General features: G+C 56.2%; 7 protein-coding genes across 7 annotated transcripts; 4 read left to right on the top strand and 3 right to left on the bottom strand.

Moving 5' to 3' along the window:
- Positions 1-3937: 3937 nt before the first annotated feature.
- On the top strand, positions 3938-5131 carry CGCS363_v014315 (Nitronate monooxygenase; the record flags this gene model as incomplete). Its single annotated transcript, XM_036646164.1, has 3 exons — positions 3938-3980; positions 4124-4935; positions 4994-5131. The coding sequence occupies 3 exons, from the start codon at positions 3938-3940 to the stop codon at positions 5129-5131; spliced, it is 993 nt and encodes a 330-aa protein (XP_036488454.1).
- Positions 5132-6245: 1114 nt separating this feature from the next.
- Positions 6246-7676, top strand: CGCS363_v014314 (3-ketoacyl-CoA thiolase; the record flags this gene model as incomplete). Its single annotated transcript, XM_036646163.1, has 4 exons — positions 6246-6252; positions 6315-6397; positions 6461-6822; positions 6878-7676. 4 exons carry the CDS (start codon positions 6246-6248, stop codon positions 7674-7676), a joined length of 1251 nt encoding a protein of 416 aa, XP_036488485.1.
- A 2822-nt stretch (positions 7677-10498) lies between these two features.
- On the bottom strand, positions 10499-11534 carry camA (Calmodulin; the record flags this gene model as incomplete). The annotated part of the gene is made up of 6 exons (XM_036646162.1): positions 10499-10533; positions 10644-10856; positions 10923-11048; positions 11266-11281; positions 11408-11467; positions 11532-11534. The coding sequence occupies 6 exons, from the start codon at positions 11532-11534 to the stop codon at positions 10499-10501; spliced, it is 453 nt and encodes a 150-aa protein (XP_036488516.1).
- A 1560-nt stretch (positions 11535-13094) lies between these two features.
- fap1-4 (L-pipecolate oxidase) lies at positions 13095-14501 on the top strand (the record flags this gene model as incomplete). The annotated part of the gene is made up of 1 exon (XM_036646161.1): positions 13095-14501. One exon carries the CDS (start codon positions 13095-13097, stop codon positions 14499-14501), a length of 1407 nt encoding a protein of 468 aa, XP_036488484.1.
- Positions 14502-15302: 801 nt separating this feature from the next.
- On the bottom strand, positions 15303-16231 carry tbpA-0 (TATA-box-binding protein; the record flags this gene model as incomplete). Its single annotated transcript, XM_036646160.1, has 4 exons — positions 15303-15319; positions 15369-15783; positions 15835-15922; positions 15981-16231. 4 exons carry the CDS (start codon positions 16229-16231, stop codon positions 15303-15305), a joined length of 771 nt encoding a protein of 256 aa, XP_036488518.1.
- Positions 16232-19667: 3436 nt separating this feature from the next.
- CGCS363_v014310 (uncharacterized protein) lies at positions 19668-20027 on the top strand (the record flags this gene model as incomplete). Its single annotated transcript, XM_036646159.1, has 1 exon — positions 19668-20027. The coding sequence occupies one exon, from the start codon at positions 19668-19670 to the stop codon at positions 20025-20027; it is 360 nt and encodes a 119-aa protein (XP_036488524.1).
- Positions 20028-21124: 1097 nt separating this feature from the next.
- CGCS363_v014309 (putative electron transfer flavoprotein-ubiquinone oxidoreductase) lies at positions 21125-23246 on the bottom strand (the record flags this gene model as incomplete). The annotated part of the gene is made up of 3 exons (XM_036646158.1): positions 21125-21224; positions 21335-22868; positions 22937-23246. 3 exons carry the CDS (start codon positions 23244-23246, stop codon positions 21125-21127), a joined length of 1944 nt encoding a protein of 647 aa, XP_036487973.1.
- Between the last annotated feature and the right edge of the window lie 1019 nt (positions 23247-24265).

Genomic DNA, 24265 nt, shown 5'->3' with positions numbered 1-24265 from the left:
GTTTGCAGTGCCTGGGAAGGGAAGGGAAGGGAAGGAAAAAGAAAGAAAAGACGGAGCCGGTAGCCATGATCGCCGCCTTGTTCCTTCCCACGCTTCAGGAGGTGTTCAGGTGGCAGCCATGCCATGCCAGGGCGTTGGACAGGGGCCAAGGGTGTTGGGTTCCATCTTGTCTTGAGCTGGCTGTCCTGTCCTGTCCTGTCCTGTCTTTGCCTTGCCTCAGGGCGACGTGACCATCATTCCCTTGCCCCAGAGCTCAAGGCTCAAGGCTCAAGCTCAAGCAACGCAACCTAAGCTTACGCCCAGGTGACAAGGCGAAGTTTCTGACCCTGCCCCGGTCGCTGAACTCAAAATCTCTTGCTCGTTCCTGATCTTCGTCACCGCTCTGTACTCAAATGCGACCTCACGTCCTCTTCTCCTGCGCCTGTCGCAAGGTCTCTGCCGCCCTCGCGCTACACCAACAAAGCCGCTGCCGTCACGCAATCCAACGGCTGCCGACACTGGGACTTTGGGATAGACCGGAGTGGTCAACATGAACATGAACACCTCTCTGGCCGGCGACACCTGGACCAAAGGCCATCTCGCAACTCGGCTGTACCGATCCGCCCCAATGTTTGCTCGCGGATCGGCGTTTAGCCCTGGCCGGGCCCTGACTAGGAGCAGGAACGGGGCGCTGGACCTTGACTTTGCAGAAGAGTGCAGGACCGCCTAAGCAACAGAACAAGGGTCCATCTGGTCGACTGGACTGCCCGGCCTGCTTGACCAACCCGTCGGGACCGTTTCCAACATCCCCCGGACCTACCATATCCTCTGTCTCCTTTCTCTGGTCCCCTCTTCACCTCACGAAACATGCTACCAAAGAGGTAGTGAAAAGATACGTTTCTCCGAAGAGAGACGCTCCGACGTGTCTCTATCGGCCCTATCACACTGGTTATCGCTCCAATGTCGACGCTTGGACGTGCCGTCGGAAGTTTTGCAGACGTGCCATCCGTGTAAGTCCATTGGAGACTGGCGACAGCAATGAGCACCGCTATCTATCCCCTGGCAGTTCAACATCTGCCGCAGCTACGGCAACATACTGAATCTTTGCGCCATCTTTGCCGTTCTTAACTTTCGGCTAAGTCCTTTAGGGCGGTCCTATTTTTGAAATGAAGATATCAGAAGCGAAGTTGACGCGCACACAGAGGACGAGAGCGTTCAGCACATGGACGGGAGGTGGAGAAAAGCGGTCAGCAGCAATCCGGCAACTCCAGATTACACATTGCATCTGCCCACGTTCCATCCCGTCGCCGCACATGTTTGCCTTTTTTTGCAGAAAGAGACAAAGGCCGTTATCCCCGCCTGAGTTACACACAGGTGGCAGAGCCAATGGCAAACGGGATATCGAACCGACCATAATAATCTCAAAATCCGAGCGACCCTTGACTACTTCAAGCCTCTCTGCTGTCCTCGTGACGAACAACGGTTGCAACATTTCTTTTTTCATGATATTTCTTCCGTCCGCCACGGACGGGTTCCCACCAGAGGTACATACAGTCAAATAATGCCTGCTTTTGCATGACAAGAGCCTGACTTTCAACAGCTAAAGACGGGGAACTCGCTACTGCAGGAGGCTGCGTGTCTCGGCGGAGCCTGCATACCCGACCATCCCCGACTTGCCCGCCAGCATCATCGACAATCGCGCAACAGCGCATAATCGAGACTGACGAGTTGGTCTGACAGGTGCCGCAAGTTGTGCGGGAGCAAGTCAAGCAACGCCAGCAACTCGACCGGCCTCGCGCGGCTGCTTGTCAATACTTGGGCGCCATGCCCTACCCTGCGAGGCGGCCAACGCAGCAACGGCAGCTAGGCCGTTTCTGATGTAAGAAGCCGGCGTCAAATGTACATCTCCCGCTCGTGTCTCGCCAGACCCTGCCAGAATTGCAGACGGGCAGCCGTATGAAGACTTCCGGAGCAAGGATGCCACAGATTTGCACAGCACCTCATCCGCACCTTATTTTTTTCTAGTAACCTACGCGTCGCTAGTAGAAGAAAAACACGCCTTGGCTGTGTTTGCCACATCATCTGTCTTGTATCGGCTGGCCGCTTCCACAAGCCCTGCTTTGGATCCATGTGGAGTTGTTCTCTGCCTTCTCTGCATGCCATCGCCCGCAAGATTGCCAACGAGCTGGTGGTCGTATCGATCGCTTCGAAAGGGTCAAGTCCTCCAGGGGCAATGCCCAGGCACGAGTAGAAATGTGAGGCGGTTCAGGCCAACGTTCCAAAGAGAGAATTCAATGGCTCTCGATGTTCAAGGACATGTGTTGTCGCCAGTTTCGTGTATTGATGCGGGCCATCACGTCAACCGCGCCATACAGTTATAGCGCAATGACCTCACGGAATGGAGTTACAACTTTCTGGCTGTCACATGAGCACCCAGTGACACGCCTATGTCTAGGGTCCTCGCAGATCGCCCAAAAGATGTGTGTGTTTTGCGATCCGATTTCGCACGTCGGTCGATGCTGCAAGTCGATCAGGGCTACGCAATGGAAAGACCAAAGATCGACATCAAGGACGACTTCTGCGACGTAGGTGCCAAGGCCACATTAAGATGAGGAGTAATACAACGTCCAGCGGGAAAAAGCAAGAAAGACCCAGCCAGCCCCATGTTGGTTGTATCGATGGCGAACGTCTTCCGGGCGTTGGCATGACCTGCAGCAAGACCCAGCTCCAGAGGCCCAACGGGCATCGCCAGGGTGGAGATTAGACGGTCCCAGAAGGCACTTCTCAATGAGGAAGGATGCATAAGTGTGGAATTATTGCAGCCGGCCGGACTCACTACACTCGAACCCGGTGCAGGGCACGCAGGTCACTTTCAAGCGGATCGCAGCCCGAGAGTCCAGTCCAGTGCTGTTCCATGAGAAATCTCCGCTCCCGCTGCGGTGGGCCTGCCGTGTATGACGAACATGTCGGGCCCCATTCGCCCGCTCCAGGGTTGCACTTGGGCTTCTATTCAGAGGGCCTCCGGCTCGGCCGTGTGGCCCACCGTGGCCCGCCGACGGCCGGATCCGTATCACGGCGCTGGCGTCGGGCAGTGGTCCTGTGCAGAGTAGAATACGAGTCGCAAAAGCCCATGACCGAAAGCCAGTGCCATATGACGTTCCTTGACGTCGGATCCGCGTCGCGCAACCTGAACGCTGTGCCACTCAAGCACCAAAGAGCCGCCAGATCGGGGCCAGATGGGGCGATGGCAGAGAGCGCCTGTCGTCCAACCGACAAGGCCTCGGCCAACTGGCAATCGGGTACCAAGAAGGCCGGGCTGTGGTGTCAAGGATGGGAATCAGAGGTCGGCTGGTGATGGAGGGGAGCACAGCGTCAGCACTGACACGGTTGAGGGTGTCCTGAGTGAGAGAAAACAGGAATAAGCTGCAGTGCATATACTTTGTAGCAGTTATGAAGACTCTCGTGCGACCCTCCCATGGCCATTCTCTGTCAGAACGGTTGCCGCATATCAGACTGTCAAAACGGCGCCCAAGGGTCAAGCCAGCTGTCCACGGAAACAGTCCCGTGGACGGAATTTTGTGGTGGCCATGTGAGACGACCTTTCCCCCCTAATTACCCCAGCTCATTCAGGTGTTGTCTAATCGATAAATGGCCTGGAGACGCGGGGGAAATGGTGGAGGCCGAGTTACCTCGGTACCCCACAAGCGACCGACCGGGGCTGGGCGTCTTCTGGTCCTCGTCCACGGCCGGACCGAGTCAGCTAGACTGCCGTCAGAATCGCTGCGCCTCTACTTTTATTGCGCTGGTTCAACCTGTTTCCTACACCACGTAAACTAGAAAGCGTGTAGCTCTTGTTTCCTCCTTTCCCGCATCCCCCTTAGATCCGTTGTTTGTGTGCGTTTTGTGTTACACAGAAAATAGAGATCAGAGAACGTGTCCGCAAAGTAGTCGCCCAACCATGCCTTTCAACACTGAGCTGACCCGACGGTTGGGTATCAAAGGTACGTCAAGACTCGAGATAGATGATGGTGGAGGACTGGGTGTGGGAATGCACAACACATCAGAGCGAGCGTCACAATGCATTTCAGGCCACCACTTGGATGAGAACCCGACCGCGCTGACACGCTCTCTTTCTCCTCGACAGTACCCATCGTCCAGGGCGGCATGCAGCACGTCGGCACAGCCGACCTCGCCTCGGCCGTCTCCAACGCCGGCGCCCTGGGAATCATCACCGCCCTCATCTTCCCGACCCCCGAAGAGCTGCGCAAGGAGATCCGCCGCTGCAAGACCCTCACGAAGTACCCCTTCGCCGTCAACATCACCCTCCTGCCGGCCCTCGTGCCCCCGGACTACGGCGCCTACGCCCAGGTCGTCATCGACGAGGGCATCCGCATCGTCGAAACGGCCGGCAACTCGCCCGGGCCCGTCATCAAGCAGCTCAAGGCGGCGGGCGTCACGATCCTGCACAAGTGCACGACGATCCGGCACGCGCAGAGCGCCGTGAAGCTGGGCGTCGACTTCCTCAGCATCGACGGCTTCGAGTGCGCGGGCCACGTGGGCGAGTCGGACATCACCAACTTCATCCTGCTGTCGCGCGCGCGGCAGTCGCTCAAGGTGCCGTTCATCGCGAGCGGCGGCTTCGCGGACGGCGAGGGGCTCGCGGCGGCGCTGTGCCTGGGCGCGTGCGGCATCAACATGGGCACGCGCTTCATGTGCACGCTGGAGGCGCCGATCCACCACAAGATCAAGGAGGAGATCGTCAAGGCGCAGGAGACGGACACGGCGCTGCTGCTGAGGCGGTGGAGGAACACGACGCGCCTGTACCGCAACAAGGTCACGGAGGAGGCGATCAAGGTCGAGCAGGAGAGCACCTCGGGCGAGTTCTCCGAGATCGCACCGTTGGTTAGCGGGAAGCGCGGGAAGGAGGTGTTTATCACTGGTGATCCAGACTATGGCGTAAGTGTTTTCACGCGCGGCTTGCATACAGAATAATTGCTAACATGGGAAAACATAGGTCTGGACAGCCGGTCAGGTTATTGGACTGATTCACGATATTCCCTCGGTCAAGGACCTGGTGCCCAGGATAGAGAAAGAGGCCGAGGCGGCGCTCAAGGAGAGGTTGTCGCTCATCCAGCCAGTAGCGAAGTTGTAGAGGTCCTCCACGACGGGCCACGATGATAGATCTGTAGAATGATGTCTGTACTATTGCTCACGATGATTTCTTAATCCCCAACGACGTTATGTCTCGACCTGTACCCGTACACATAACCTGGTCATCCATTTGCGGCAGTGTGCTGACCTTGTGGGCAACATTCTTGCAGCGGCCACTTCCTATTGGCGTAGGCTGTTGACTCGCGGTGCATCTTCACATGGGAAAATGACGGAAAACATGGGGTAACCCCATACACGGGTCTAACAATCTTCAAAGCCAAGCAAACACGTGTCCCACTCGGTCGGAATTGCAGCAGACAAAGCACCGGCCGCAGTTTTGCAAGGTGAAGGCGGGGAGATCGGTCTGATCCAGCCACATAGTCCGCTCACCGTGATTATTATTCCAGCTCGGGGAGTTTATGTCAGTACTCTAATCATGTGTCCCGTGACGAGAAAAAAAAAAAAAGGCAGAATTGGAGATCAGGCGCAGATGCTTGTGACGCAGACCATTGACCTTTGCGACGGTCTCGGCAGCGTTCCTTCAGCGACGTCCAATAGCGTCGTCTTCCCCCGCAACGAAGGTCGCAGTATGGGGGATGCGGAGGCAAAGGCAAGCCCAGTGGAGCTGTTGCAGCAGTAGCAGCAGCAGCAGCACACTGCACTGAGTGAGGTACTCCGTAAGGTACAGCACGAATCGCAGCAGAAAACATGCGAGAAAAGTAGCATGTGAAAGCTTCCAGCGTCCCGTCGGTGCTAGCGCGTGCGGGTTAAGCGGGTCCCCCCCAACCTTGGTCGTTTCGCACCAATGCGGTGTGGCCTTTGGGAATGCCTCGGTCGGAATTGCAGATACCCCAGCTGACATCAGCGCCCACGGCCCCCAGCACCGCTGTTTTCTCGAACTGCCACCACGTCGCGGCTCCTTTGTCACGCCTGCTTTGAACATCCGAGGCTCGTCTGCCAATCTGAGATCCGATCCATACCTAGTCCACGTCGTAGACCTTTTTCTTATCCTTTACATACTTATCCTCTCCCATCTACCGCTGCATACCATCACATCCCCAGCATCTCTTTGTTTACTATATCCACCAATCTTTAAAGCTTCACATCTACACAAAATGGGTGGTGAGTAGCTTGCGTTGGCGTCCCGATGATTTTCTGCGATGCTAACAGTGATGTTTGAATAGCCCTCGAGAGATTGACTCAGCTGGGAGGCCAGTTCTCCAGCGGCAGCAACAAGGAGAAGCTCCTCCAGAAGAACGCTGACGATGTAAGCCCCCAAACCTCGGCACACGCGGAGAATCACCCTCTCTAACACTGCTCTCCTCCCCAGGTCGTCGTTACCGCAGCCCTCCGAACGGCCTTCACAAAGGGTGGCAAGGGTGGCTTCAAGGACACCCAGGCTGCCGACCTCGTCGCCGGCGCCTTCAAGGCCCTCCTTGAGCGCTCCAAGATCGACCCTGCCCTCGTCGAGGATATCGCCGTCGGCACTGTCCTTGCCCCCGGTGGTGGTGCTACCGAGATGCGCGCCGCTGCCCTCGTCGCTGGCTTCCCCGAGACCACTGCCGTCCGCACCCTCAACCGCCAGTGCTCTTCTGGTCTGCAGGCTTGCGTCGACGTCATCAACCAGATCAAGACCGGCATGATCGAGATCGGCATTGGCGCCGGTGTTGAGAGCATGTCCACGCAATACGGGTAGGTTCACATCTCGATTACCACTATTTCCAGAAGCTAACTGATAGTTCTCCAGCCCTGGCGCCGTCTCCGAATTCTCCGAGCAGCTTGAGAACACTCCCCAGGCCGCTAACTGCAAGGTCCCCATGGGTGTTCTCTCCGAGGACATGGCCCGCGACCTTGGCATTGCCCGCACCAAGCAGGATGCCTTCGCCGCCTCCTCCTACGCCAAGGCCGCAAAGGCCCAGGCGGAGGGTCTCTTTGATCAGGAGATTGCCCCTCTCACCGTCAAGTGGGAGGACCCCAAGACCGGCGAGACCAAGGAGATCACCGTCGCAAAGGATGACGGTGTTCGCGCTGGCGTCACCGCTGAGTCCCTGGGCAAGATTAAGCCTGCCTTCGCCAAGGACGGCAGCATCCACGCCGGTAACGCTTCTCAGGTTTCCGACGGTGCCGCTGCTGTTCTCTTCATGAAGCGTTCCACCGCCGAGCGTCTTGGCCAGCCCATCCTCGGCAAGTTCGTGTCGGCTGCCATTGTTGGTCTGCCGCCCTTGTTGATGGGACAGGGTCCTGCCAAGGCCATCCCCAAGGCCAACGCCCTCGCTGGCATCGCCACTGAGGACGTCGATATCTACGAGATCAACGAGGCGTTTGCCTCCCAGTGCTTGTGGAGTGCCGAGCAGCTCGGCATTCCGTTCGAGAAGGTCAACCCCAAGGGCGGTGCCATCGCTTTTGGCCACCCTCTGGGCTGCACTGGCGCGCGACAGGTCTCCACCCTGCTGTACGAGCTTAAGCGCACGGGCAAGAAGATTGGTAACACTTCCATGTGTATCGGTACCGGTATGGGCATGAGCGCCGTCTGGGTTGCCGAGTAAATGGGCACACCACGATGAACTTGTATTTTATAGCATTTGGCCTGGTTGTATATCAACAGAGTGGTTCTTGGGATTAGGCGCATGAATACGATTGGATATGACCTTCACTTTAATACGTCTCACTGTTACTCTGCGTGCGTTTCAATGCCTCGGAATGCTCCCACTTGGAAGCAATAAAGGTGATGGGAGAGGTAAAGCTTCATAATAGTGCTGTGCCGTGGCACGGTTCATACATGTATTGTGCTCTACTTTCATCCATAAAAAATCTTCACTTCGGCATGGGTATCCAACCCAGGCCTTGGTATCCAGGCCATCAGAAAATTTCAAGCCTAGAGCCACAAGAAAAGTTTCTTCTTCACGACCAGAGTCAAGCTCCAGCCCGCAATGAAAAAAAGGAAAAGACACGCCTGTCAGACGTCCATCGACACCCACCCTGCCCGCGCGCCCAAGGGCAAGACCGCAGACAGGGACGAGATCATCACCGCTCTCTATACAGCCCCAGAAACAAGTCCGAGACCGCCATCCTTTCGGATGGGTCGAGAGCAACCAGGAGTTCTTCACTCTAGGGCGTCGAGGATACAACTCATCAACCAGGGTGGGATCTGTGGCTCCTGTAGGGAACCAAGAATAGGTCGAATACTATAGAAATGATTCTCCTGTTGGGCGGTGGTTAGCAAACCGTCTTTTTCCGTGTATGGGCGCTGGGAGGAGAAAAGTTAGGGGGTGGGACATACTGAAGTATTGTCGACATGAAGAAAAGAAGAAGAGAAAAGGTGAAAGGAAGGCGCGGTCGACGAGATTTTATAGACGTTCTGGAGGGGGAGCACGTCCCGCGCCGGCTCGGTGGGGCTGCGGCTCTGAGGTCGATGGTGGGGTCCGACTGAAAAAAATCGAGATGGGAAAGTGCAGTTGCGATTTTTTTACGATGGGCGGGAACGAAGGTGGGGCTGGGCGTTGAGGGAGGAACGGCTGCCGCACCAGCTGGAGGGAAGAAATAATTCTGGGAGGGCTTTGATGCCGGCAAGTTCTTGATCAAGCAGCTTGCTCGTGTGCTGGAGGAGCTCGAGGGACGAACCAGATGTACTGGCGCGGGTTGGCACAAAATGCTCACGCTACTTGTCGACGCATACGACTAGGCCTAGTATCAATCAATGGTTTCGTGGTGTAGTTGGTTATCACGTCAGTCTAACACACTGAAGGTCTCCGGTTCAAGTCCGGGCGAAATCATACCATTTTGCTTTTTTGCATGGGTTAACCACAATTTCTGTTTTTTTTTTACTGCTCCTAAAGATGGAATAAGATTGTTGGGCCGTTCTTTCTTCGACTTGATTGATTTATTCAAGCGAAGTACTTAAATAGGTCTGTTGTTCATCCGTTCTATCTAGGTCACTAAGAGTTACTAGCAAGTGCTGTGCGTACGACGTCCAGTTGAGACGTCTCCGGAGAGAAACAACAATTTCCATCATGCTCAAAGGATCGTTCCCCCCATTGTCCGGTTGTATGCTTCTTTTTCGTGTTTGGACATGCACATGCCTACATGCCCACGGTCATCTTTGATTTCCGTTGCGAGCCTTCATCCGTTGCCAACTCTGTTCCCTGCCCATTCCCCTCGAACGATCGGCATGCTGAACAGATCTGGCTGAAGCCTGATAATCAACTCGTTGAAATCCCGATATGTTGGGAAGTCTGATAGACTGTGGCTCGTTCTGATTTTAAGTAACCCGGAGTAGACAAGTTCTAATGGCATCCCGGACACATGTTTTCCAGCTTGATGACGATAAACCTTGTGTTCAACCGAAACGGGGATAATCGCTGAGCTTGCGATATGCCCATTGGAGTTTTGCGTATGCGAACAAACCTGAGCATGCCTGGTCAGTTCATCCTCTCGGGGGGAGAATAAAATGCAGTGAAAGTCGCCGGTCGTGCCTGACCCGACATTAGACAAGCAAGCGATCCAACGACAGCCCCTATTTGAATATCAACTGGGAAGGAGCAGACGGAACCAAATGTCACAAGAAGATGCCAATCCATAGACGCCTTTCACTCCCGACGCCCCCCCTCCCCCCCCCCCCCCCTCGATCCCGCATCACCTAGCTCATCTCCATGACGGGACATATCCGCATGGCGTAGTTGGTCCGTCACATACGACTGCAGTGGTATCCTTGGGGTCGCTGGATAGTCACATCCAACGATGCTGATCAAAAAAGAGAGAATCGGCCAGAGTTATTCCCTGACCGCTCTGCCAAAAGATATTTCGAGCTGCCAGGACAACCTGTCCCAGCCTGGTCATCGGCGATCAATGGAAAGGGCGCTACCGATATGGTATGCATGGGTTATTCAGCTTGAACATGTCGTCGACATTCATCGTGACAAGAGGTGCTCTTGCCCCGGCCTCTTGTGCGTAAGGAAAATGAGGTTACCTCTGGAGACTGAACTTTTCTTCGGCACGTGTTCGTTAACCCCGTTCATATACCACATGGCCTGTTGATCCACCTATTCCGTTGGAACAAGAGCGATTTGGGACGTGGCGAGGCAGACACGGCTGCCCCGATGTCCGAGTAAGCGCAGAGCCGGGCTTCAACACGATGCAGCAGGAGCCGTCTACTTTCACACTGACGCAAAGAAACCGGGGGCTGGAAACGCCAGGAAACCATTGCTTAGAGATAGACCACCTGAAGGTCCAACGTGAAGCAGATTCATTCTACCTGCCTGTATACCGTATGAGGTGACCTGTAAAAGACACCCTTCATCAAGGAAATGAAACTCAAGATATCATCAACAAGAGCTGGTCCGCCTAGGACTCTTTCCCGTTCTTTTCGTTTTTAGTCCTTCATCATAATAGACGCAAACTCATCATCTGTTTTTGGAAGGTCAGCTTGCTTGCCAAATAACGAGGTATCGTGCGTGCCAACAGGCCCAAACACAACAAAGGGGGCAGGCAATGTCGATGCGGTGGGTGCTCCTTACAGTCAATCGTTCCATCGCCGTTCTTGTCGGCCATCTGGATCATCTCGTCAATCTCGGCGTTGGTCATGTTCTCGCCCAGCGATTTCAGGACATGTCGCAACTCCTCGGCCGAGATGGTGCCGCTGCCGTCGCGGTCGAACACCTTGAACGCGTTCTTGAGCTCCTCCTCAGCGTCGCCGACCTGCACCTTTACCGCCATCAAGTTGAGGAATTCTACACACGTCGAGTTAGTGCTCCGCTTTCGAGACGCTTCATATCCACGCAACCGCAACGACGTACCATTGAAGTCGATCGTGCCGTTGTTGTCTGCGTCGACCTCGTTCACCATGTCCGTCAACTCCGTGTCGCTGGGGTTCAGACCCAGGGACCTCATGACCTCTCCCAGCTCCTGGGCGGTGATGTCACCTGCAGAAACAATGTCAGTTTGGGGTTGGGATGAGAAAGCAAAAAGGGAACTGCAGCAAATCCGAGATGAGATGGAACGGTCTAAGCCACGCCGTTCCCGAGCGGATTTAAGAAAAAAAAAAAGGGTTCGATCGAGTTTAAAAAATAATTCCCGACTGTCGTCCAGAAAAAGGGGGCGCAGCAAGTTCGCGGCTCGAAAAAGGGTGTTGTTACTGACCGGTCCCATCCTTGTCCTGTTGTCGAGTTAGCAAAATGAGTAACTCCGGTGTCGTCGAAGGTTGACGTAGGCCAGCCCAAAAAAATCAGGCTCGGCATGGCGCCAGCCTGATGGAAAGGGGAAGCGGGAGGGAGAAACTCACAAACAGGTCAAAGACCTCCTTGTATTGCGCCCTTTGCTCTTCAGTCAACCCAGCAGCAGCCTGGACATTGTGGTCAGCTTCATAAATCGGAGCATCTCGGGCGGCCGGAGCATAAGTTTCTCACCATTTTTTTTATGTTGGATATGTGGTGGTGACGAGTTGTTTGTGAAGGAAGTTTTGGTGAGTGAGCGTCGGTGGTTTGAGACAGGGAAGACGGCGTGGGCGTGGGCACCGACAGCTGAAAGCGGGGATGTGACGATGACCCCGCACGGTGCTTAGTGCGAACAGCTTCATCAATTCGTACGGCTGGGGGGAAGGCATTTGGACGGAGGGCTGCGTTTTAATTTGTCCCAGGTTGCATCAGCATTTCCTTGTTTAGACGGTCCAACGGTCGGCGGTGATCAAGTCAGCCTCATCACATTTCCCGCGGGCACCGGGGGTGATTGACGAATGGCCGTTGTTCGCAAAGGCAGCGAGGCACACTCCAACTGCCGGCGCAGCTGACATAATCCAGGCCTAGACCTCACTCAAAAGAACGCGACGTGACGTGGGCAGTTATCGCCGAAGCGTTAGAATGAGTCTTTCGGCCAGTATCAAAAACACCAGGAATCACCACCAGATGTGCAAAAAGGGGCCCAACCGGGGTTTGAACCCGGGACCTCGCCCAATCAAGCTATGCTTGAGAGTATTACTACCCGAAGGGCGAATCCTACCACTAGACCATTGGGCCTTGTTGAGTTGAGGTGAAGCACAAGTGCCTGTTGTAGGGTCGGTTTGGCTCCAGGCAGGCGCGAGGTGAGGAAGTTGCCGCGAAGGGAAGGAAGGCACGCGGTGTTAGGAGAACAATAAGTATCAATTGGCCAGTTAGCATTCAATGCCTCCTCACCGCAAACACCTTGCACATGGACACCGCAGGGGTGGGATTTGAGGAACCAACAACAACACCATGCCGTTGGATTTGAGTAACCCGAGCCGAGCACCGCCGGATCCAGCTTCCGATTCCGAACATTCACATCGACCAGCACCCCGACACCAAGATGCTGCCGCCAAGCTTCAAAGGCGCGGAATCCCACGCGCACAGTTTACCACAGAGCGACACGATACACCTTACCCACCGCCCCGTCCTGCACATCGAACCCTACATCCGTACAACCTCTTAAGTGCGAATAGGCCAAGCGGCCGGGCCCTGAACCAAATGGAAAGCCAACGCATTCTACGGCCCCCACCACCGGCATTGGGATCTCCAAAAAGTTCAGTCCCGGCCCCACGCCCGAAAGCCAGGGGACGCCAAGTTCCAACCCGGCCCGCCCGCAGTCGTGCTGCAAAAACTTACGATAGAAGAACGGTGTTCCCCGCGATAACGAGTAAGGCAAGCCGATAAACCACGACACCGCAAATTTCGACTCCGATATTGCGCCGGTCCGGGGTGATCCCCTTCAACGTGCTCCTCCCCCAACCACCGCCTCCCCTTTCCCCGTCTCTCCTCCTCTCCCACCTTGCCCTTTTAAAGTTACGCAGCAAATCTCTCCCTTTTCCAATTCGTCTGGTGTTGCCAGTTTGACATTTTCGCAGAATCTTCCAATCGCGAACCGTGATCTACCTCCCACCTTGTGGTACCGTCCTGAGTCGCACAATCGCATCCTGTACTGAGGTACCTCGCGTCGCACGAACACACAGACACGCGACAATGGCAGACCCCGCCGAACCCCCCTCTTCGATTCTCATCATCGGCTCCGGCGTCTTCGGCCTGACGACAGCCCACGAACTCGCCCTCCGCCCCCGCTACGCCTCCACCAAGATTACCGTTCTCGACCGCTCCCCCGTCCCCGGTCCCAGTGAAGACGCCGCCAGCGTTGACTCTTCTCGCATCATTCGCTCAGACTACGCCGATCCAGCCTACGCTCGCCTCGCCGCCGAAGCCCAGACGGAATGGCGCAAGACCACAAACCCTTCAGACCTTGGAGGTGAAGGCCGGTATCGGCAGTCCGGCTTGTGTCTCGTCGCCGACCCCAAGTCTGCTTCCCCCGCAGCTTCAACGACATCATCACCACCAAAAAAGACGAGTCTGGAATATGTTCGTGAAAGCTATAACAACGTCGTCTCGCTCGCAGGGCCCGATGGCGATAAGATCATCAAGGAGCTTCCCACCCCGGAGGCAATCCGCGACCACCTTGGCACCCCGATCGCCCCTGGAACATGGGGCTACATCAACCCTTTGGCTGGTTGGGCTGACGCTGGCGAGTCCATGAAGTATCTCGCCCGCCGCGTCGAGGCCCTTCGCCGCGTAAACTTCGTCTCTGGCACCGCTGCCCGCTTAAACTACTCTTCCGCCTCGACCGTCACCGGCGCAACACTTACCGATGGCCGTGTCCTTTCCGCCGACCTCGTCATTGTCGCCGCCGGTGCTTGGACGGGCCAGCTTGTCGATCTCTCAGGCCAGGCCATCGCGACCGGCCAAGTGCTCGGATACATTGACATCACCCCCTCCGAGCTCGAGATCCTCTCCAAGATGCCTGTGACTCTCAACTTCAGCACAGGACTCTTCATGATTCCTCCGTCAGGACTGCAGGTCAAGGTTGCCCGCCACGCGTACGGCTACCTTAACCCGACACCGATCCCTCACCCGTCTCCCTCGTCCTCCGGGAAGAAGAGCACCGTCTCCCTGCCCGCGACGCACATCACCGACCCCAACCTTCAGGTCCCGAAAGAGGGAGAGGATGCGCTGCGCACCGCCGTCCGCACCATCGTCCCGATCCCCGCGATCCACGACCGCCCGTTCGTGAAGACGCGGCTGTGTTGGTACACCGATACCCAGACGGGCGACTTCTTGATCTGCCACCACCCCGAGGCGAAGAACCTGTTTGTCGCCACGGGCGGCAGCGGTCACGGCTTCAAGTTCCTGCCTGTGTTGGGCAGGGAGATTGTGAACGTGCTGGAGGGCAGAGGCGACAAGGTGTTCACTGAGAAGTGGAAGTGGAGGGCGATCAACAAGCCCGAAGACGTGACGAATCTGTATGACAATATTTCATGCGACGACGGCAGCCGTGGAGGCGTGCCTGGCATTTTGCTCAAGGGCGAACAGCCCAAGCTGTAGCGCTTTGTGCTATCCGGCCGTGGTCATCAGTAGTAATGAATGTCGATGTAGAACCGTAGACACGTAGAGCAGGTATTGTACATATACAAAAGTTTTTTTTGTTCTTCGACCGAATATGGGGCCAAGGCAAACTGGCACAATTTTTACAGATCACTGATTTGTCACAGCTACGGGGTTGGGTTCATGAAATCAGGTTTAGCATTGCACTCATACTAATGCCTGCTAAGCTCGCATCAAACCCTAAACTTGAGCCAGAGTAAGGATGAGTTAATCAACCTGGCCACCCTGACCAGGTGATGTCGCAAACCTGTTTTCACAGTTCATCACTCGCCAAAGCCCCTCCCGACCAACTGTCCAAGAGGCGACGGACACATCCTTCCCCCTTCCCACCGTCTCGGACCCTCATGCATCTAAGTTGCTTCCATTAAAGAACGGCGAAGTCGACCCGCGCGTTGCCGTCGACCGTGCCACGAGCAATCTATGTAGTGTCGCGGGATGAGAAAAATCTCATTCTTTTCGTCTGAATCAAACCACCCAGACTGAATGCCTCCAGTCCAGGATCCCTCCTGTGCCAACGCCAATGCAATGCAGCGGAAAATCAAGGGATAACACAAACGAGCATCGAGACGTCTTGGACATGGCCAAGATGCCAGCTGACGGACGCTCGCTTTTTTTTATGGTGTGCGTGAAAAAGCAGTCGTGGTATCGTGAAGAAAGGGTGGTGTCTAATCGTACAAGTCGGCAATATTTTTGGGCGATGATACATCAACAGCGTTGATGGTTCATCCTTTGCTTCGGTTTCTAGACTTTGCGGAAATCTGGGACGAGTTAGCAATTGTAAGAGACGAGGGAAGTAGGAATACTGACCCTGAAGCACAGGATAAATCATCTCGAACGCCTGGTAAATCTCCTCACGGACCTTGGCACCAGTGAGGACGATCTTGCCAGAGACGAAGATGAGGAGCACAATTTTCGGCTTAATCATGCGGTAGATGAGACCAGGGAACAACTCGGGTTCGTAAGAACTGAAGTTGTGATGGCGGGAGGCAAGACCTTCGAGACGGATGGGGAACTTGATGTCGCAAGATCCGACAATATTCTGGATCTTGAAGTCGGTGAACTTGGCGTTGAAGCCAAGCTTCTGGATGATACGAGCGTACTTGCGGGAGGCAAGCTTCGAGTCATCCTCAGACTTGGCACCAGTTACGACCATCTTACCAGAGGCGAAGATGAGTGCTGTGGTCTTCGGCTCGCGGATACGCATGATGACGGCGGCGAAACGCTATGTTGGAAGTCAGCATCAGGAAACAACCGGTAGTCAGTCGCAACGTACCTTGGGGTTGTACTCGGCGTTTCTCGCGTGCAGGGCAATCGTCTTCAGGTCCAAGCGGCAATCGAGGTTGACCGTGGCAACGATGTTCCTTTAAGCAGCGACATAAGCGTCATGGAGCAGAAAAATTTCACTCATGATATACATACTGCAGCGTGGGAGTCAAACCACTTCCACCCTGGGTGGCAGCAGGAGTCGCAGCGGGGGTCGCGGGAGTCACCCCGGTACCGTTTGCGCCTTGTTGACCGTTGACGGCGGGGACCTGACCGTTGACGGGAGCCTGAGCGCCGTTCGCCGGGGGAGGAAGCTCGTGTGCGCCGCCGGGGAAGGATAGCGAACCAGGCGCAGTGAAGGCCTTGGCTTGCGCGGCACTCGTGGGATGGGTTTGAATCGCCTCCATGATTGCGGTTGCTTGAGGGATAGGCCGAAGATGGGGCAAGGAGCAGATCTGCGAAAGTCAGTACGTTGATCTAACCATTGTAGCAAGCACGCGCCATTACAGTTGGATGCTGTAATTATTTGCCGCGGCCAAGAAAAGTAACAATGGGGAATGAGATGCGACTGCGATATGAATGGTGATGTTTTGGGTAGATCGCGTAGGTGGCTGGAATATTTATAGGTGTATGGAAGATGGTCTGTGCGCGAGACTTCTGCACCCCGATGACCTCCAAAGTCGGGAAGGTGCGAGCCAAGTAGAGGAAGGCAGTCGTGCAGACAGGTGCGATGGGAAAAACGACGACTGAAGGAGATGGAACACCATACCAGAAGTGGGAGAAAAACAAGTGAATGTCTCCCCTACAGCGACTGCTCAAGACAGATAGATGAGGTAGGTAGGTAGCGCTTGTCTCGACGACTTGGCGGTCAGGCAAATGGCGCGATATGGGATCTCAAGGTTGAGGTAGGTCGACGAGAAGGTCGTTGGTTTCGTAGGCGTCGCTTTGGATTTGTCGCGAAAGACCCAGATACCACCAATCAACTCGACGTCTCGGGATACCTCGTCACGGTTCAAAGCACTTGTGTCTCTATTCGTCGACGATGCAATGCGCACGGATTGTGTCTACAGGGCGCAGCGACTCGTTCTCGACCTGGCTGTCGTCGGAAGGGATCGCGCGAGGAACGTAACGAAGGGATGCCTCGAAAAGAACGTATTCCAGATCTTTTCTTTCTTTCGTGCAGGGTAGGATATGCGGGTACACTTTCAGCTAAGAGAGCGATACCACCTGGGCCCTGGCTGACGTTGACAGCTCCGTCGTTAGTTTTGGAGTGTTTGGTAGTGAGGTAGAGAGAGTATAGAGATCAGCCTCGTTGGGGGTCGAGGTGGTGATGTCTGTGTGTCTGTGTCGATCGACGTCGTCGTCGTCGTTGATGACGGTGGTGAACGTGCGATGAGGCTGTGATGACGATGACGACGATGCAGGATCGTGTGCGGTGTCTGTTGGTTGGATTTTGAGTTTGGGGGTGGTTTGAGTGGGGGTGGAGAAGGAAAATTAGAAAGGCCGAACGTGAGTGGGTGTGACTACGTAAGGCCGTCGGTCGGAGCTTCCGCGCAAGAATTTCGAAACAAGCGGGTTGGAGGGAGGCCTGCCTCTTTATAATTTTGGCCATCGCCCGCCTGAGCAGTCGCCCCAACGACACCCCCCTGCCACACAGCCAAGGGGCCCCAGGCAGCCAGTGCGCCGTGGCGGTTGGTCCTGCTTGACATTGCCTGTGCTTAGCGGCCGCGCTAAGGCGTTGCATCCAATCAAAACCGCGGATTCCTCACATTTTATCTCCTTCCCACCCCCATGTCCCCCCTGTTGTGACCACCCAGCCCCTGAAGTACCGCGGCACCGCGTCCAAGGTCGCAGTACTTTCACAGGTCTTTTCTTTCTTTTTGCGACAATGCATTCTGGCCAGTGCTTACCTCTGACGGCTGGCTGGCGAGGTGGTGACGATGCTCTGCCCTAATTGTGATGCCGCTGTCGGACGCTGCTCGCCGCCCTCTGCCCTCTGCCAGGCCTGCCAGCCCAGCCAGCTCAGGGCCACGGTGTCGTGTTCCAGTGAGGCCCTCCCTGATATGGGGCCATGTCATCATCCACAGTCGCTGTCCAGTCCAAGACCTAGCCTTTTTTCTGCCCTGGAGCCTGCTTTGCGCTCGCAGCATTTTTCTTGCTGCTTCTCTTTTTTTTTTCTTCCACTTTTTTCGCGACTCAACTCGGATCGGTTTGACTGGCCCATCCCTGGGAGGCCCATCGGTCATCCCTCTCGCTCGCCATTTCGTCAGGGTTGGCCGTCCACACACACTCCTTGATTCCCGCTGAGAAAAAAATGGCAACACGCTTTTTTTTCTTCCTCGCCTACACTCCGGACCAGACCGACTGGACCTTGACGGATGCTTTGCCTCTTTTTTCAGCCAGCGACAATGCAACATCTCGTATCACTATCACTACCGACACTCGCTCGCCACGACAATGGCCCAGCAAACGAAACGACGCGTCTGGTCAGCATCATTTCCGACACCGTCGCGACACCAACGCAAATCGCCCGAGAATGACGACGGCCTGGCATAGCCCAGAGGCAACAAGCAAATCAAAACCAGACGGCATGGCAACAGCGCCCGCGCACCAAGTACGAATGCTCTCGCTCACTCGCTCGCACCCACCCGCACCCGCACCGCGACAGCTCTCAGCCCAACCCAAACCAACCAGACGCCCTCTTCCTGGCCTGCCAATGCCGCCGACGACAGCCCGTGGGCCACTACTGCCTGGATGGACACCAGCCAAATGCAAATCCCACAGCAGCGCTACCTACCACGCTATCCGACTGGATGCTGCTACCTTACCGCTAACGCTACCTACCCACGACCTGCCGACCCCATTCCGCTCGGTTCTTCTTCCTTCTGCGGCCTACCGCGATGCCTGCCACCCACTGCCAAATTGCTTCCTGCGTCCTGCTCCAACAGCTCCAGCTGGAGCGCTCCCACGGCCAAATCCCACTGTCCGCATCAGTCAGTCCCTTTGGCAGCTGCACCACATCCACCACTCCAACCACTCGGTCGCAGGTCTGGACTGTCATTGACTGGGCCCCCCCTTCACCATCCCTCTCTCCCCCCCATCCCCCCTTTTTTATGATTTTTGCATCCTCCCAGCAACCAAAGGGGCTTTTTCCCTTTTCCAACCCTCCTCCTTCACTCTCCAACCACACGCTAGCGCTCTGAAACGCTGAGCCTGCCCCCTACTTTGATGCCTCACTGACGATCAGCACCGACATGTTCCGTCAGTGCTGAGCAGCGGCAGCACACGAGAAAGCAGCAGCATCGCCATCACCCATCCTCTGGCGAACGGCCTCGCCGTCAAACCTGTCAGAAGAGACAGTCACTAGACCAAGCCCGGACGCGACAACACGACGACGCGAAACAGCAAACAGTCATAGACCACCGCCACGGCCACGATGACAAACGAACATTGAAGCGAAGCGCGGTCAGGAATGCGCGAAAACGGCACCTTGGCGCTTGCGCTGCTTTCGGCCACCCGCGGTCCCTCTGCTAGGAATTCTATGGGCCACGGCAGCAAACAGACGGCTTCCGACGTGTGAGTCATTGACTCCAGACCGGCTCCAATCGGCCACCACCAGCCATGGCAGGGGTATGTGAAAAAGCATTGCAAAGGCTGGGTTTGTCGCTCGCCTCCCACTCATAGCAGTGCCAACCAAGGGCTCCATCCCCCCGTCGTAAGACTGCCCCGTACTGTGTACGCGAGCCTCGCCACGCCGCGGCCCATCACGGCCCATCTCTGGAACCCGAACTTTCACCCGAGAAAACTCTGTCGACACCCATCAGGACACTCAGACTTCCCTAAATGCGCGGTAAGTCCGATGTGGACGAGGAGGCCTTGGGCACTTTTCGACATCGTATCGACGTCTGTTTCTTTTGCACAACCGCTTCCAATTTCGTGACGCTCTGGCGCTGCTTCATCGTCGTGGCAGAGATGGGCACTTGCAGCAGTCTTGCAGATGCAAATTTCACCGTAATCTTACTGCCAGGTATCGTGTACCAGGGCTTGACGGAGACTGGGGGCCTCTGGTCTGTGCGTCCAAAGTACCTCTGGATCCGCTCCGAAGTCGAGGTACATTTCCAGGTCGTCGGCTTCGCCCTGCGCGACTCATGCATGTGCGAGCTTCTCCTAGACACACAGCAGCAAGGCAAGGCCAAGCCATAACTTTTTTCATCTCTGGGACGCGCCGCGAACGAGAGTTCCAGCATTTGGAGCATCTCGGCCTCGCGGGGCCTGGCGAAGCTCCATCTGCACTACTACGACTCATGCAACTTCAAACACCACCATCCGACAGCCTCGTTGAACAACTCTCACGACATAGCCTCCAGTGTCGCATCAAAACGACTGTTTAAATTGTCGAACTTTGACGGCCGCTGTCCTTGGGCTTTGGGCAGCGGTTGATGGACGACTGACGTGCCCAACGACGTCTCACGAGTCGCTCTCTATTCCCACCGTTAACTGGTAATGTGTCCACACGCTGGCACGCAATGAGGCTTATCGCGAGCGCGTCATTCCGTGTCAGCTACTCTGACTCTCCCACAACCCGCAAATCTAGCCATCTGTCCATTCCAGCCTTGCCCACCGCATGAAGTCCAAAAACTACTTGCGTCTCGCAAACCACCCCTCATGTCTCCGATTTCGTCCCCATCCCCCCAAGCCGGGATCTTCTCCGATCGGGGGCCGTTCAAGCCATAAGCCGACAAGGGGACCTTCTTACTCGCTTGGATTCACAGCATGTCCATCATCACAAGCCGGACGACGTCGTGTGGTGCCATTTCTTGGTCGGGTCTCCCTTGGCTTTAGCGCTCTTCCAGAAGCCTTCGTCATGCACCGGCAAAGTTCCTCGTCTGATATGCCCGACTCGAAGAAAGAACCGAAGAAAGAACCGAAGAAAAAAACCATGTTGTCATTTACCACCGTTCGATGTAAGGGTACCGCGACATTATCCGTACACCATCCAATTACAAAGGTAAGCCAAAGCAAACAGCAAGCCAACATATGAGCGCCCAATGAAAGAGAGAGAAAAGAGCTATTTTTTGCTTTCCGCGCCGCCTTCCCAACACGTGCTCTACTCCGAAGTACATGGATATGGTCATCGGGCTTCCGAATGTTCGAAGCATTTTCCCTTCCGTTTCTTTTTGTCTTCTCTACTTTGTCTGAACAAGTACAGCCACTCACCCCATTTAGGCAACACAAGAAGAGATGACAGTCGTAGGTTTCTATTTTCTCCGCCTCGTCGTCGTCTCGAATTCCTCCTCTTTCTATGACATGTAGTACTTGGGACCCTCTCCTCCCTGGGGAACCTGCCAGTTGATGTCCTGGTTGGGCGCCTTGATGTCGCACGTCTTGCAGTGGATGCAGCTACGAATCGAGACAGAGTCAGTCAACCATCCATCAGAGGCTCCCTGAATCATTCTTCAGGCGGACAAGGACCTATCGCGACAGCGGGGGAGGGGAAGGAAAAAACTCACTTTTGCGCGTTGATCTGGAATCGCACTCCAAGCTCCTTGGTATCGTCCTCGACATACTCGTACACACCCGCCGGGCAGAAGCGGTTCTCGACGCCCTTGAACTGGGGCCACGTCTCCCGCGTATGCTTCTCCCAGTCCTTGACCTGCAGGTGCACGGGCTGGTCCTCCTCGTGGTTGGTGCCGGTGCGGCTAACGCTGGTGAGGATATCGAAGCTGATCTTGCCGTCGGGCTTCTCGTACTCGATCTTCTGGAACCGGTCCGCAGGCTTCGTCGCCGCGTGGTCCGGCGTTTTGTGCTTCAACGTCCAGGGCACCCGTCCCTTGAGCACGTACGCCTCGAGGCCCGAGTACATGATGCCGCCGTAGAGGCCTAGCGGCGTGTGGAACGAGGGGCGGAAGTTGCGCACCTCCTTGAGCTCCTTCCAGATGGACGAGTTGCGCAACTTGTCCTCGTAGTCGTAAAGGAAGACAGTGCCTTCCTCCTCCCCGGCCTCGCTGCTGGAGAGGGCGTCAAAGGCCGCCTCGGCGGCCAGCATACCCGACTTCATCGCGTTGTGCGTACCCTTGATCTTGGGTAGGTTGACGAAGCCGGCCGAGTCGCCAATCAGCGCACCACCTGGGAAGGCGCACTTTGGTATGCTCTGGAACCCGCCCTCGATCAGGGCGCGCGCGCCGTACGTCAGGCACTTGCCGCCCTCGAGGACCTCCTTGTATATCGGGTGGTGCTTCATCTTCTGGAACTCCTGGTAGGGGGAGACCCAGGGGTTCTCGTAGTCGAGCGCGACAACCAGTCCGATGGAGACGAGGTTGTCGCCAAAGTGGTACATCCAGCCGCCGCCGTAGAGGTCCTTGGACAGCGGGTACCCCATGGAGTGCGTGATGCTGCCCTTGTTGAACTTCTCCGGCTGCACCTCCCAGACCTCCTTGACGCCCAGGGCGTACGTCTGGTGCTGGCTGTCGCGGCGGAGGTCGAACTTATTGATGACCTGCTTGCTCAGACTGCCGTGGCAGCCCTCGGCGAAAAGGGTGCAGCGCGCGTGGAACTCCATGCCGCGCTCGAAGGCCTCCTTGGGCTTGCCGTCGCGGCCCATGCCGAGGTCGTTTGTGGCGACGCCCTTGACGCTGCCGTCAACCTCGTTGTAAAGGACCTCGGAGGCGGCGAAGCCCGGGTAGACCTCGACGCCGAGCTCCTCTGCGCGGTCGCCAAGCCACTTTGTGAACTGGTTGAGGGAGACGATGTAGTTGCCGTCGTTATGCATCTGGGGCGGGGTGGGGAGGGGGATGGAGGCGGTCTTTGTGAGGAAGCGCATGCGATCGCCGCCGGCCGGGGTGGCGTACTCGAAGCGGTCGGGGTTGTCTTCGGCGAGCCAGTCGGGTATGAGCTCGTTGATGGCGGTGGGCTGGATGACGGCGCCCGAGAGGATGTGGGCGCCCATCTCGCCGGCCTTTTCGAGCAGGAGGACGCGGAAGTCTTCGTTGCCGGCCTCGTTGGCGAGCTGCTTCAGGCGGATCGCGGCGCTGAGTCCGGCGGGGCCTGTGATGTTGCGTTTCGTCAGCCATGTTGCCCTTGTTAGTTTGTAGATGTACGGGGTGAAGCATTACCGCCGCCCACGATACAGACGTCGACCTGGTCTGATTCGCGCTCAATGGACGCGGGGTCGAAGTCCTCCTCCTCATCGCTGCGTCGTGGCCTGCTTGTCGTGAATGTGCGGGCGCCCAGGGGGCGGAAGACGGTGACGGAGGAGGAGGCAGCCCGTGTTGAGGGTAACCTGCTGGTCGGCGTTCTCCTGGAGGTTGTGCTGGAGAGGCATGCTGCTTGCGCTTGTGCGGGGTGTGTAGGGCGGTAGCGGCATCTTGAGAGGTTGCGGGTGCTGCGCTGCAGGCTCCTCGCGAGGGGCGAGGCGCTGCTCATCTTGACTGTTGTGCGGTTTGTCGAGCTCCGAGAGGAGGGGCAGTGGTGAAGGGGTAGATTTGCCCAAGTGTAATGGAGGGGCAGCTCTCAAAGGCGGGAGGCGAAGAGTCACGAGCAGCAGCTCCGAAGGCCTCGTCGTTGCTGTCGTCGTGGGTCGTTTCCAAGGCCGGATTCGTCGTTAGACCGTCTTGGGGTTGGTCGAGCTGGCAACGGACCACAAGCCGTCGGCGCAATTGAGTTTCTCGCTGGACTACGAAAGGCAGCTGTACCTCGGCAGAGTGAGGGCACTAATTAGTCAATTGAGAGGCAGTTGTGAACACTGAAAAGCGGCGGGACCTGCAGTTTTGGTCGTCGAGGGCAGCGCGGCGGGACACTTAAAAAACGGACTCGACCGGGGCCCTGCAGGAGGATAGAGCTTCTCACGTTCCTCTAATACGTAATTGGGGCAGAGGCGTAAATGGGGGAGGGGACCAAGATTGAATGACACTGCGACTGCGATCCCACCCACCCTCCAAGGGCCAAAACCAAGCTCGGGCCCTGGTTTCCGGTTGCTGGTGATAGCCGAGAGAAACCGGTCCTGGGGATTCTGGACTCGGACGATACTTCCGCGACGCAGCCAGGCGAGAGCCAAAGACCAGGTAGACGGCGAGTAAATCCTGCAAGCTCGTTTGGCAGCTGAAAGGTACCTCCGTACCAAGAGCAACGAACCGTGGACCGGGAGAAGCCGAGTTACTTGGAGTATTAACCGTCTGCAGCGCAGCGCAAAGAGAGGGCTGGGCTTGAAGGGCTAAGGTCTTTAGCTTTCTGGGGTCCCGGGCGGCCAACGTCCAATCAGGGAGCTCAAATTTCAAATTCCAGAGTGGGTTCCTCCGATGTCGTCTCGGTCACAGGGACAAAGACGCCGTCGGCGTAATGCTCGTTTTTGCCGAGATTGACGTTTGCAGATTGAGACTTGGGTTCGGCATCATGATTTTTTTGGCCGATTTCTATTACTACGAATGAGCTGTTTCTATTGCTGC

This window comes from Colletotrichum siamense (genome assembly GCF_013390195.1).
Source record: "Colletotrichum siamense strain Cg363 chromosome Unknown KSG_Cg363_contig10, whole genome shotgun sequence".
NCBI classification, from domain to species: Eukaryota; Fungi; Ascomycota; class Sordariomycetes; order Glomerellales; family Glomerellaceae; genus Colletotrichum; species Colletotrichum siamense.
Note: the sequence above shows the minus strand (reverse complement) of the source record. Positions and strands in the feature narration are given on the sequence as shown.